This window comes from Aulonocara sp. 'chitande type north' Nkhata Bay, linkage group LG14 (assembly GCF_057382095.1).
Source record: "Aulonocara sp. 'chitande type north' Nkhata Bay isolate Kocher_YH1m ecotype deep benthic linkage group LG14, A_spYH_male_GT1.1, whole genome shotgun sequence".
In the NCBI taxonomy this organism is placed as follows: domain Eukaryota; kingdom Metazoa; phylum Chordata; class Actinopteri; order Cichliformes; family Cichlidae; genus Aulonocara; species Aulonocara sp. 'chitande type north' Nkhata Bay.
The window spans coordinates 4,867,464-4,880,716 of NC_141357.1; the positions used below are offsets into that span (position 1 = coordinate 4,867,464).

The window sequence follows — 13,253 nt, forward strand, 5'->3', positions numbered from 1 at the left end:
TATAGGTCTTTACCAGGTTTGCACACACAGTAGCTGGTATTTTGGCCCATTCCTCCATGCAGATCTTCTCGAGAGCAGTGATGTTTTGGGGCTGTCGCCGAGCAACACGGACTTTCAACTCCCGCCACAGATTTTCTATGGGGTTGAGGTCTGGAGACTGGCTAGGCCACTCCAGGACTTTCAAATGCTTCTTACGGAGCCACTCCTTTGTTGCTCGGGCGGTGTGTTTTGGATCATTGTCATGTTGGAAGACCCAGCCTCGTTTCATCTTCAAAGTTCTCACTGATGGAAGGAGGTTTTGGCTCAAAATCCCACGATACATGGCCCCATTCATTCTGTCCTTAACACGGATCAGTCGTCCTGTCCCCTTGGCAGAAAAACAGCCCCATAGCATGATGTTTCCACCCCCATGCTTCACAGTAGGTATGGTGTTCTTGGGATGCAACTCGGTATTCTTCGTCCTCCAAACACGACGAGTTGAGTTTATACCAAAAAGTTCTACTTTGGTTTCATCTGACCACATGACATTCTCCCAATCCTCTGCTGTATCATCCATGTGCTCTCTGGCAAACTTCAGACGGGCCTGGACATGCACTGGCTTCAGCAGCGGAACACGTCTGGCACTGCGGGATTTGATTCCCTGCCGTTGTAGTGTGTTACTGATGGTGACCTTTGTTACTTTGGTCCCAGCTCTCTGCAGGTCATTCACCAGGTCCCCCCGTGTGGTTCTGGGATCTTTGCTCACCGTTCTCATGATCATTTTGACCCCACGGGATGAGATCTTGCGTGGAGCCCCAGATCGAGGGAGATTATCAGTGGTCTTGTATGTCTTCCATTTTCTGATGATTGCTCCCAGTTGATTTTTTCACACCAAGCTGCTTGCCTATTGTAGATTCATTCTTCCCAGTCTGGTGCAGGTCTACAATACTTTTCCTGGTGTCCTTCGAAAGCTCTTTGGTCTTGGCCATGGCGGAGTTTGGAGTCTGACTGTTTGAGGCTGTGGACAGGTGTCTTTTATACAGATGATGAGTTCAAACAGGTGCCATTCATACAGGTAACGAGTGGGGGACAGAAAAGCTTCTTACAGAAGACGTTACAGGTCTGTGAGAGCCAGAGATTTTCCTTGTTTGAGGTGACCAAATACTTATTTTCCACCCTAATTTACGAATAAATTCTTTACAAATCCTACCATGTGGATTCATGGATTTTTTTTTTTCACATTCCGTCTCTCACAGTTGAAGTGTACCTCTGGTGCAAATTACTGACCTCTGTCATCATTTTAAGTGGGGGAACTTGCACAATCGGTGGCTGACTAAATACTTTTTTGCCCCACTGTATTTGTTTTTTGTTAAGTTGCCTAATAATTATGCACAGTAATAGTCACCTGCACACACAGATATCCCCCTAAAATAGCTAAAACTAAAAACAAACTAAAAACTACTTCCACAAACATTCAGCTTTGATATTAATGAGTTTTTTGGGTTCATTGAGAACATGGTTGTTGTTCAATAATAAAATTATTCCTCAAAAATACAACTTGCCTAATAATTCTGCACTCCCTGTAGACTTAAACACACAGCGCGACCCGCGGATCAGAATCAGTGAGATGTCGCCTTTCTCACGATCGGGGCTGAAAGCCGACAGCTCGCTGATTCTGATCTGTCGGCGGGTCCGCGCTTTGTGTTCACGCCCTTTATGCGCTGATTCTAAAGCTGTTAGTTTGATGTCTCTCCAAACAATATTGACCGAACCAGCAGCAAAAGAAGATCCAAACTACGCTTCACATAAACATCGTCATGAATTCACTCTGACTTTTGCTGTTTTGCTTCCACGGCGATGCACAGCTCGCTCTCTCTCTCTCTCTCTCTGTACTTCAAGAACAGTTTCCCGTCTAAAAATCTGTTTTCTTCATTATTCGCTTGCTTGTTACGCACAAGTCTACCGTTGTTTACAGCGCTGTCGGCCGCTGTTTTTTTTCCCTTTTACATTCTTCCGAAAAGAAAACCTCATTTCTGCTCTTCAATACTGAACAAATTTAAACTTTTTAAAATTATGCAAAATGCAAAATGCTAAATCTCTACTAAAACCACTGTAACTTCAGAGGTAATGTTCATGTGTTGATTAATGGTTTTCTTTCGTTTTTGATGGACTGCAGAATATTTTTATAAATCCCAGGCCAGGAAAACCACCTTCATCTTTTTCTGTGTTTTATCTTCAGCTACTTTGACACAAAGGCCTCTGCTGTGATGCTCACACCTTTGATAAAGTCTTGCGTGTGTCAGCTTCCTTTTTATTGATACAAAAATATGTAAATGTACTGATCTGAATTATTTCTGACTGTCAAAATTTCCCAGATTTAAATCGAATCGAATCGAATTAAATCGAATCGTGGATCGAATCGATTCGGGACCTTGTGAATCGGAATTGAATCGATTCTAGAAATCAGTGACGATACCCAGCCCTACTCATTAGCCTCATTTACCACCTGGGCCCAGTCAGCAATCACCTCTCTGAGGTCATATAAGCTGGGGATGAACTGGATGTAGGAGGGTGGTTTTTCCTCTGGTGTTCCCACATTGTGTGTCGAAGGTGTCGGGAGAGATCCTATAGTGGGGAGTTGTGGAAGCAGTGTAGCTGCTACATGTGAGTCGTGTGGGCTTGTGGGCCCCTGGAAGTGCCTCCTCATGCTGTGGAGTTTTTTGTTTGGTTGTTCTGTTCTTTGTTGTTGCGACCTTTTTCTTTTTCCAAGTGTTATTGGTAAAATGGCGTTGTCGGCTCTTTATGTTAAGCTCATCTATAATAAAAACTATTTTATTTACTAGACACCTCTGTCTGTTCTCCTTTCATTCTGTTCCGGACCCATATGTTACCAGTCCCCCCACACACCCCTAGACCTTCATCGTGGGGACGTAACAATGATGTTAACTGCATAATCCCCAGGAGGCCCTAAGACAGCCTTATCAGTCAACCAGCAAAACCTCTAATGTTAAGTTTTACCCTTTTGACGACCCCTGTTGAGGCAGGCCCATCACGGGTCGATCAATCGTGGGCATGTGTATCGTGGTTAGCTGACTGCCTTAGCTGCCCAAGTGATGTCAGCCCTTTTTAACCATAGCCAGTGACTGGTCCTCTCAGCAGTGTTAGCTAGTTCTCCATTAGCCTGCCGTTGCGCCTGTCCTCTGATCCCAGTCTCTCTAAGCAGCTTTGCTCAGACTTAAAAAGAGGTTATACACACACAATACGGTAATATTCTGTTGAAGCACAATACGTATCACTCCGCGAGGCTCCTGACTACGGTAGCCGTAACGCTCCGACAATCCATGAAGCGGTGCGGCTTCGTAGCTTAGCAAAGTCGTACTAAAACATTTTTTGACAGATTTTTGAGCGCCGTGTTCCAAATAAAATCGGTTTAGTAATAACGACGGCCCACTTGCATGCTCTACCAAAAAATGGTATGATATGGCCCAGCCCTACTGATCGGTCTCATTTTTCCATTCATAAATTATATCTCTCACTTTCTCAGCGCACTCTCTTCATTTGTTAGTACGTTTCCATCTCAATCTCTAATCACCTTAATGCTGGGCAGACACTGTGCGATGACCTGCGAACGATGCAGGGTCTCACACGGCCTGATGCTCTGATGCGACCTGAGTGCTCACACTGTGCGTCCATAAAACGAAGGTTATAACAGAAATAATGTCGCTTGCTCTCCCTCTGGCTTTCACTCACACAGACACACCACCACCATCAACTTTGCTAAATTGCTAATGAAAAACATTGATCAGGCAGCTGTGATTGAGCAGCAGTGTAGATCCAACTATTTTCACGGTTGTTGTGGTCGTGATCATTTTGTGAGGCCACATCGAAAAGGCTCGGACGAGCTTTCCAAAGTTCTACAAGTTGTGCCTCCATCGCTTGTGTCCAGATCACACGCTGCACTGCCGTACTGCTCCGTCTTTTTCCCTGACATTTGTGTTTGCGCGTGCGCAGTGTGAGAAACTGCGGTGACACCCTCACGACCAAGCGATTGATGATCGGGAGCTGGTCGTGAGGTGTTAATAGCTTCTCGTTACCCCACGTATACTACACGATGCACGATGAAGGCCAAAATCGGGCCAATCGCCAAAACGGTCGCACGACTCAAAAATCGGCTCAAAATGGGCCAAAAATCGCACAGTGTCTGCCCAGCATAACAGGGTGTACGTCCTTTCCCGCTCAATCTCTTTGGCTAGCCAACTGATACAAGTCCTTTTCTCCTTCCCCTGAGTGTCCAGCCTCACATACATGATCCTGTCTGACACTCTCTTCATCTCTAAAACACCATCTCACATCCTTAAACATTGCCCCTAATCAATTTCCTCTTCCTCTGTCTTTGGCCATGATGCATTGCACTTATTGCAGAGCGAGGCTGTACATAGTACTTGTGGCTGTGAGAGCATCAGCATTCAAACATAAAATTTCTGATGATTGTGAGCTACTGTTGAGATGAATTAATGATCAAGTACTGTCTTTTATGCCACAGAAAAGGTAAAATGTTGATGTGTTCTTACTTCAAGAAGAGCTGAGATTTGGCCTCCATCAGCTCTACTCCATCTCCCTCCTCTGGCTGCAAAGGAAGACCAGCTAACAGTGATACTACAGCCTCCATACTGGCTTGGTCCAGGTCCCTTAGCATCGCACATTACACATGCATGCATGCACACAAACAGACACACAGACAAATATGAAAACAATGAGAAGGGAGTTCATCATTTCCTGACAATACAATGGTTTTATAGCATATATTTAACAGAGATGCACCTTGTCAGGCACTTGATGTCATCATCAGCAGCTTGGTTGGAGGTTCCCATTACCCAGTCTGTCAGATATTCCACCATCTTGTTCCTACAAAACACCATGAGTGAAAAATTCCATTATGTCCAAAGGGGCAATACATTTCTAAATAACAAGCGGAGGGGCAGCGGGCTGCACTATTGCGTCGCAGCTTGATGATGGACGGTGCTTGTTTCAAACCCATTGGCCACCTGGGACCTTTCTGTGTGAAGTCTGCATCTTCTCTCGGGTAGTCTAGCTTCCCCAAACAGTCAGAAGATATTCAAAGGGTTATGTTAATTTGCGAGTCTAAATTGGCCAAACGTGTCAAAGTAAGCGTCAATGGTCGTCTGTCTCTCAGTGATACCTGGGGACCTGTCCAGAGTGTACCCTGCCTTTTGCCCTGTGACAGCTGGGAAAAGCTTCAACCCCCCCCATCCAACTCTGAATCGAATAAGTGGAAGAAGAAAATCTAAGTGAATAGGATGTGTTCTTCAGTTAAAATGCATTAAGTCAGTAAGTGCAAGCAGCTGGTATAAAAAGTAGAAGATGTGTTTTTCCTCAGTGATGTGCAAGCAAACAGTGTCCTAACTGGTAGCTGGTTCTACTGACCTGAACTTCATCTCCTGGCAGAAGGACAGGTCATCTCGTCTCTCCATCATCACCTCGACCAGCTGGCACAGCTTGGTTTTGATCTGGATCGCATGGACTACATTACCCAAAATACGCACATACCTAAGGGATAGAGCACAGTTCTGTGTAGCTCAGAGCATATTCTGTGATTTTCATTACAGTTTCCAAAAGCTTCAGAGACAAATAAAATCATAATTCCATTCACTTTGAAAAAACAAAATCTCTCTCACTGACATTATTCACTTTTTAAACACATTTGGATAAGCAAACATTTGATCCTGTTTAAAACAGCGCCTATTGATAAAGTCGACATACTCTGATGGAAAACCCTAAAAGGGTTAAATGTACTGGATTTATATAGTTTTTCCTTCTAGTCTTACTCGCCCCTCACAGTATATACAGCCACTTAAAATGGCCACCTGGTCCCTAACAGGACGATGATGGATGCTTAGCCGATTCTTAGCAGTAATGATATATCTTGCCTGTGACATGGACCATGCAACCATGAGTAGGAACACCCATAAGTGGCATTTAGGAAAACCAGTTGTAATGTCTTGCATATCCAGCAGGGGGAGGAGTGTGCATTCATTTACCTTTTAAATACTTATAACAGAACCATTACTTTAAGCCTTTCTATAAAATACCAACATAAATGTTTGCTTGCACCAAATAAAAAAGAGGTTGTGCATACCAAACACGCAAGACAGAAGACAGACAGTGATGCTTGCTGTCTATGGTCAAAATCAAAACTGAAATGTGAATTAAGCACTTGCTGGATTGTGCAACACCCAGCAATTAATGCAATTTAAACAAGCTGCCATAGAGCACTCAAAATGTGTGTATGTGCCTGCGTTTTTCTGCCAGAAATTTGTGGCACTTTGTTCTAAACAATTGGGGTGATTAATAGGGTCAGTAAAAAGATTCTGTAGGAGAGGGGCACAAAATAGTAGTTTTACTAATAATGTATGGATTGCATAATTTTAAAATGCAGTAAATTGGCTGGTGTAACTGCGTTTTTTGTTTTAAACCCTTCTGCTCTGTACATCTCTGATAAATCACTACTTGTAACACATTAGGCGATTATTCAAACAGCTCTCTGACCCCTCCCACCAAAGGCCAATGAATTCCAAACCCCAGCCCAAATATCCTCTCTATGTCCAACTGTGATTTTAACAGACGCACATAGTAGTCCTGCAGAAATCACTGACAGAAAGTACTGACAGAACACTGTGATACAAACAATCTTCTTCTTTGAATTTTCCTGAATTTTATGACATTAAAATAAGGGAGTTAAGCTTTTTACATTTTAATGCTTGTTGTTCAGCTGCCGTGCTTTATCTGTATTTCATTGAAACAATCATCACTTATTAATGATCGTGAAATAAAAGCCTTCCTTCTACAGGCAAGCAGCAACCCCCCAATATGGGAATAGTTTCGGTGACTACAAGATTTCTCATAAAATCTTTTACAGGTAATAATTCAAGTCAAAGGGGTGTGTTTATAGTGGAAAGTAGATATGTCCCAGGAGAAGGAGGGGGGTACTCCGATCAGCTGACAACCGGTTGACATATGGCTGTTAGCAGCAAACATGAGTGGCTGTACCTGTAAACCACATTCACCCATTTAGTTTATGAGGTAAAAAGGTGCCTTATCCTAGATTTTGCTAGTATTTAATTCTCATCTGCAGGTCCTGGACAGGTACACAAAATATTAAAGAATTTATAATTTAATCAAACATACAGTCTGCAAAAGTTGATTGTGTTCATCTGGACATGGCGTTTTCAGTGAGAGAAACGTTTCATCACTCATGCAAGTGACTTGTTCAGTTACTGGAGACTGAAGAAGCCTGAGGACTTTGTTATTAGATAAAATGAATATTGATAAAGTTTACCTTTATGGGCAGAATCTGCAGTAGAAAAAATGTGATAAATCAGAATATATCACATCGCGAGTTAAGTATTGTGATCATATCGTATCGTGGGGTGTCTGGTGATTCCCACCTCTACTAAATATGTTCAAACTTTTGACCATACTCTTTTAATGCAAAGTGGAGATGGTTAAGCAGAAAATGTTCTACATGCCACTGTGAGATGGAATGATCCATGAGAGAAGGCTGGACCATTCTGCTAAATGATGAAGAAACTCTACTAGAAGTTATTCTGCTAAAAGGAACAACTATGTCCAGATGTTATGACATTTATTTTCACATTTTTAATGCCAAAAAGAACATCAATTTAGATTTAGTTTGTTGTGGTGTTTTATGCTTTGTAATTTCCATCACCGCACAATGTTTTAATTTCATATTTTGCTGTGATTACCTTACTAGGTTGAGCATCATGGTCTCAATGCTGGCTTGTCCCAGGTGTTCAGAGCTGCCCTCTGAGTGGTTATCTAACAGGTTCTTCATGATGGCTATGGTCTGCTCCACAAACTGTGTGTTAGTGTCGTTGATGGGAACCTGAAAAAACGGAAAGCCACAACGTAAATGTCAGTAACATTGTTACTGTACACAGTGTTAAAGAAACAAAACAACAAACACACTTGGTGACTTTTGATAAAGGACTGAATTTTATCAAAGCTGCAGTGTGATGAACCAAAACAAAGAATTGTTTAAGAAAAATCTGACAATTTAATCCAGATTTGTTTTTGAGTCCTTGCCAGAAGAAAATTTGGGGATTTTTTGGGCCAAAACCAGCCATTTAACCAAAACTCCAGCGTTATTGACAGTTAACCATGTTAAACTCTCCTCAAGCAAGGTAATGATGATTCTTTTAAATATTATGAATATATATAATTAAAAAGTAATATTAATCCATTTAAGACTGATAAAGAACATTTTTCTGCAAATTACAGATACAGCCACTCAAAACTGCTGCTTTCAGCCAGAGATGAGCCGACAGTCAACTGTCAGCTGAAAGTCAGTCGCTGAGAGTCTCCCTTTCGTCCTTGGGGCGTATACTTTCCACTATAAACACGTCCCTTTCACTCAATTGCATAGTGGCACCAAGGGATGTCGCTTTGTTAGGGGAAAGAAAAAATAAAAAACCCACACACTTTGGATAGTTAGTCATAGATGATTTTCTCAGTATTATTGTAGGGCCTTTATGTTATAATATAAAGCGCATTAAGGCAAGTGTTTTGATTTCATGCTATAAAACTGAATTTAATGGAATTTTACATTCTTTTGATAGCTTTTGCTGTAAACCTCTTCACCGATTAAAATCTAAAAGAAATTGATAAAACTTCATTTTCAGCATTCAGACATTTCATACTACAAATCCCCCAAACTATTTTCAGTTAACAGTTTTTCATTCATCCAATTCAAGCTAATCTAATAAAATAGTTACAATTTAAAGGAAAATTGAATACAAAAAATAATATTCTTGCACACAAGCTTCCTCAAAGATCCCAGCCTATTGTTTGCTGGGCTGATACTTCTTCAGACCTCTGTTTGAAATATGAGTACATTCTTCACTTTTCCGTGTAAGGTTGAAACTAAATACTTTGATTTATTCTTTAAATTTCTTCTAATTCTTACATTTGTATAGTCGCTCATTAAGACCAGGTTGAACGCTAATAACGCGATTCTTTGCGACCTGTTAGCACATGCAGATTTTCCACCTATAACTAAATAATAATAGTATTCTTGCACACAAGCTTTCTCAAAGATCCAGACCTGCATAAATACTACAGGTTGGATACTTTGCAGGACATGTATCAGTCGTTGGACTTGGAGTGTCCCTTTCACAGCGCAAAATTTTTGAACCAGAGTATTATATTGCAAATCACAAAGGCGATTTACTAAGATTAGTGGCAGACACCTTGAGTAAGCAGGCAGGACTGTGATCGTTACCGCTATGACGTAATTTATTTGGAAAGTGTAAATGGTGAGAATTACCAATGGTTTTACGCACAGTGCCAGAGCTTTGTGGTTCACTCCTACAGCAGTGTTTTATTAATCATCCACATATTTCTGGCTGAAACACACACATACATATTGTTGCACAATCTGAATTAGTTTAAGTTTCGATTTTGTAGTTTATATAACAAAACATACAAGACCCTACAATAATAATTTTACGCTGTCATGTTCAGAAACACAAGTCAGCAATAATCACAGAATGCAAGCATCACTTTCTGTCTGACCTGTTCGTGCACAACCTGTAATTTTTTGGCTGCAAACATATTAATATACATATTTAATAACAAGGCTCAACATTAGCCAGCAATCGGTCAGGATTCCAACGTGGTGCTGTCACTGATGAGGCGGCAGTTTTAAGTGGCTGTATCTGTAGTTGTTTTTACTTTTAAAACTTTATCCACAATTTTCCAACAATACAGTTTATGTGTACTGAGGTGATTTCATAGGCTTTTACTGCTTCTGTCCTAAAATTGAAAAAGAAGGTCCTGAATAACAAATTATGCTACGTCCTCGTGTCACTGGATGGCATAAAGATTTTTGAAAATTGGATGAGGTTATACAGGAGGCTTTCTAAAGCTCAATTAAAAAAACGACTGCTATTAAAACAAGGGCCTATTACACAACCACATTTCTAATTTTTCTCCACTATTTGACACATTTTTACTTCCTAAGAAAATGGCTAATTTTTAACATTTATTTCTCTTTAATACGAACTCACCGGACCCTGAGTGTCAAAGAACTTGCCAATGCTGTTCTTGAGCTTGTTGAACAGCATGGGATACAGAGCTGGACTGAGCTCCAATCCAAGGAGATCCTTAACATTGGTGCGAACATGGAGGCCCACCCTGTCGTGGCCACAAACCAGCAGAGCCAGCAGCCGGTCCAGGAAGCGGCTCACAGGTGTCTCACTCGAGGCCGAAGAGCAAGAGGAGGTCATGAGGTTGGACACCTCACAAGGGCCCATAGAGATCATGGAGTGTTTACGCTCGGTCATGGAACCCATAGGTGGACTGTATGTGGGTGGGCCTGGGGTGCTGCGCTGCTGGAGGCACACACCGCCCAGAGCACACAGAAATCCTGTCATGTTGATCCACTCCTGCTGCAGGGGGATACAAAGACACTGAGGCCCAGTGGCACAACACCAGGTAAGCTATTTGTTACAAGTCTGCATTCAGTAATATCTCTGTTCATATTGCATTGTCTCAAAACAAAAATTCACATCAACAGCAACAAACAGGTCACCAAATCAGAATTCTTTGAGACTGTTTTAATGATTGTAATGTTTAGGATTATAATTCAGTTTCCAAAATAAATAAGCTTCTAAAGATGACTGAATATAACACAATAGTGGACTTGCAATCAGGTAGAATTCAGAGCTGGTAAATAATCCATACCTGCTAAAAACTGGTGTCCTCTGCTACTGCCTCACTAGCAGTGCTCTTATATTTTATCTTAGTATTTTGTGCTTTCAGGTAAAACTAAGTCTGGTACTCCCAGCAAAGATGTGATACATAGAGACGGTAACTTCACATTTCCCTATACCTTACCTGTCCATCATCTGCCTTGTTTTTGGGAAAGTTGAGAATCTGTTTGGTGGCCTGGTCCCATTTAGCGTATGTGTCCTCCCAAGCCTACAACATTAACAAATTGTAAATTTGAGATCTGAAGATATTGTATAAATCAACCAAGAAGTCACCAGGGAAGGGTGATTACAAAAATAACAAAAAGCACATCAGTAGCCCTGAAAATGAATGTAAATTGAATGTTACTTCAATATTTCCTGGCGTAGGATGCTCTATCCTCCTCAACAAAGCCATCACCCTCTTCTGCAAGGTGGAGCGGCCTATGGAATTAAGAACAAAGCCTTCATTTAAAGACTTCTATTTTGGGATCTACAGACAATATAAACAGAAAACAATGACATCTAGATATTCCTAGTAAAGCAGGATCTAAAAAACTACTAAATCACAGTGTGTGCCTATTGTTTAGACCCTGCTTTTGCATTTTGGCTTAGTTTTTGATAAATGATGTCATATTGCGATACAGTACTGTGCAAGAGTCTTGCATCAATTTCATTTCTTGATATTTTACTTCCAAGAAATAAGAGGGTTCTTTTGAGTGGTCCTCAGCAATAGTTCTCCAGGATTTTGTAAGGTCTTTCAATGACTTTCTTTAGACACTGACTGCTTTTTTTGCTGATTTCAGTCCACTTATATCTGAGTGTTTTCACTGGAATGTTTTTCTTTTGTTGTTTGTTTTCTTTTTGTTTGTTAAGCCATATAACACTGACGCATAGAACAACCAAGGATGAAAAAAAGCCACATAACTCAGCAGACAACTTAGCCAAAAACATTTTTCTATTATCTTTAGGCACTTTACTACTTGCAGCCTGTCATAAAATTTGTTCTTTATTTAAAAATAGCAAAGATAACACAGTTTGCTAACTACAAAAACTGAATTTTCACATCACAAAGGTGATTCTCACAGAGATTAAAAATTAGAATGTGTGCAGATTGTTCTTACAAAAATGTAAAGAAACTGAACAAGTGGAGGATAGATGAAGTGGTAGGTCTAAAAAGGTATGCCAAATTACATAAGAACTGAACTCAAAATCAAATGATGATTCTAAATATGAAACTTTTTGGTTTAATATTTATGTGAATCCTATTTGGATGCTTTTCTCGGCTTGAGTGAATTGTCTGACACACACTGGCTGCTGAGGACACACTTTGTATTTTGCTTGATTGAGCATGCATCAAAATGTGTTTTCCGTTTATTTTTTTGTTTGTTTTGTGCATCAAAGCAAAATCATTTACAATTTATTCATGTGAAAAGATTCATTAGATGGCATGAAGCCAAACTGGAGGATTACTTCTAGCTAAGGTACAGGCAACATACTTACCCGTTCCCATCATGTTGCTGACAGATGCCAGTTCACTGAAAGTCATATAGTTGGGCAGGATTGTCTGAACGGGCACCTCGTCAGCAGCACTGCGGATATCAGCTTCCTCACACAGGTGGCGAAAACAAGACATGGCCACCAGAACAGCTTCGGTGTCTGGGCTCCACAAGAACATGTAGAGGCACACCTCTAGCTTTGTCTGTGCCTGCCGACAGATGGGGATGCCACCACCCATGGTGGCACACTCCTGAAAATAGCAAGTAACATCCTGATTATACCCACCTTGTGGGACATCACATCATCACCCTTCCTGGTTCTAAGCCAATGAAACACATCTCGCAAGGACTAGACTGATCACTGGGGCATACACCAGAGTAATGTGCGTAAATAAATGGGGCTGCACCTTGTTTTTGAGCAAAAACTTGTTCCTGCAGATGAGAATCTCCCTCAGCCATTTCAGAACCTCTGTCCCATTAACAATTAGCTGACCGATGAGTTTGCGGCAAATTAGGAAGAGCACCTGTGAACTGAAAAGAAGAACATAAACAAGCGGTCCTGTAAATTTCAATGTTTATAACATCAACTGAGTATGTGCTGCTTTTTTTACACTATAACAACATAAAAGCACCTTTCAGAAATGCACATCTTTCCATTATTTTCCATTAATTCCATTAACAGTATCTGAAACTGTCGACTTCATATATAAATAAGTACTAAATGGTCATTTTTGAGGAAAAGTTCCAACGAACATACTGAGTCCAACCTACTTGTGTACACTCAATTTATTAGTTATACCTGCTGAACTGCTTATTAGCACAAATATCTAATCATCCAATCACATGAAAGCAACTCAATGCATTTAGGGTCATACTGTGACGGATCATCATCATATCTCATTACCTGTAATATTTTCATTTAAGCTGTCCTGACTTAATTCACCAGTTCTAAAAAGATTAAAAGGGGCTATAGAGTCCCAATCAAAAG

The 13,253-nt window shown here is 40.8% G+C and overlaps 1 protein-coding gene across 4 annotated transcripts in view; it reads right to left on the reverse strand.

Moving 5' to 3' along the window:
- nf1a (neurofibromin 1a) overlaps positions 1–13,253 on the reverse strand; it is a 136,712-nt gene that overhangs the window by 83,853 nt on the left and 39,606 nt on the right. For 2 of the 4 annotated variants that reach the window (XM_086260647.1, XM_086260644.1), the window contains exons 16-24: positions 12,673–12,796; positions 12,270–12,516; positions 11,137–11,210; positions 10,915–10,998; positions 10,086–10,487; positions 7,764–7,903; positions 5,425–5,547; positions 4,801–4,884; positions 4,551–4,667 (exon numbers count right to left, since the gene is read on the reverse strand). In XM_086260647.1, the coding sequence (XP_086116773.1) occupies positions 4,551–4,667; positions 4,801–4,884; positions 5,425–5,547; positions 7,764–7,903; positions 10,086–10,487; positions 10,915–10,998; positions 11,137–11,210; positions 12,270–12,516; positions 12,673–12,796 (1,395 nt within the window). The remainder of the gene's footprint in view (positions 1–4,550; positions 4,668–4,800; positions 4,885–5,424; positions 5,548–7,763; positions 7,904–10,085; positions 10,488–10,914; positions 10,999–11,136; positions 11,211–12,269; positions 12,517–12,672; positions 12,797–13,253) is intronic. The other 2 variants (XM_086260646.1, XM_086260645.1) reach the window with 2 other exon arrangements.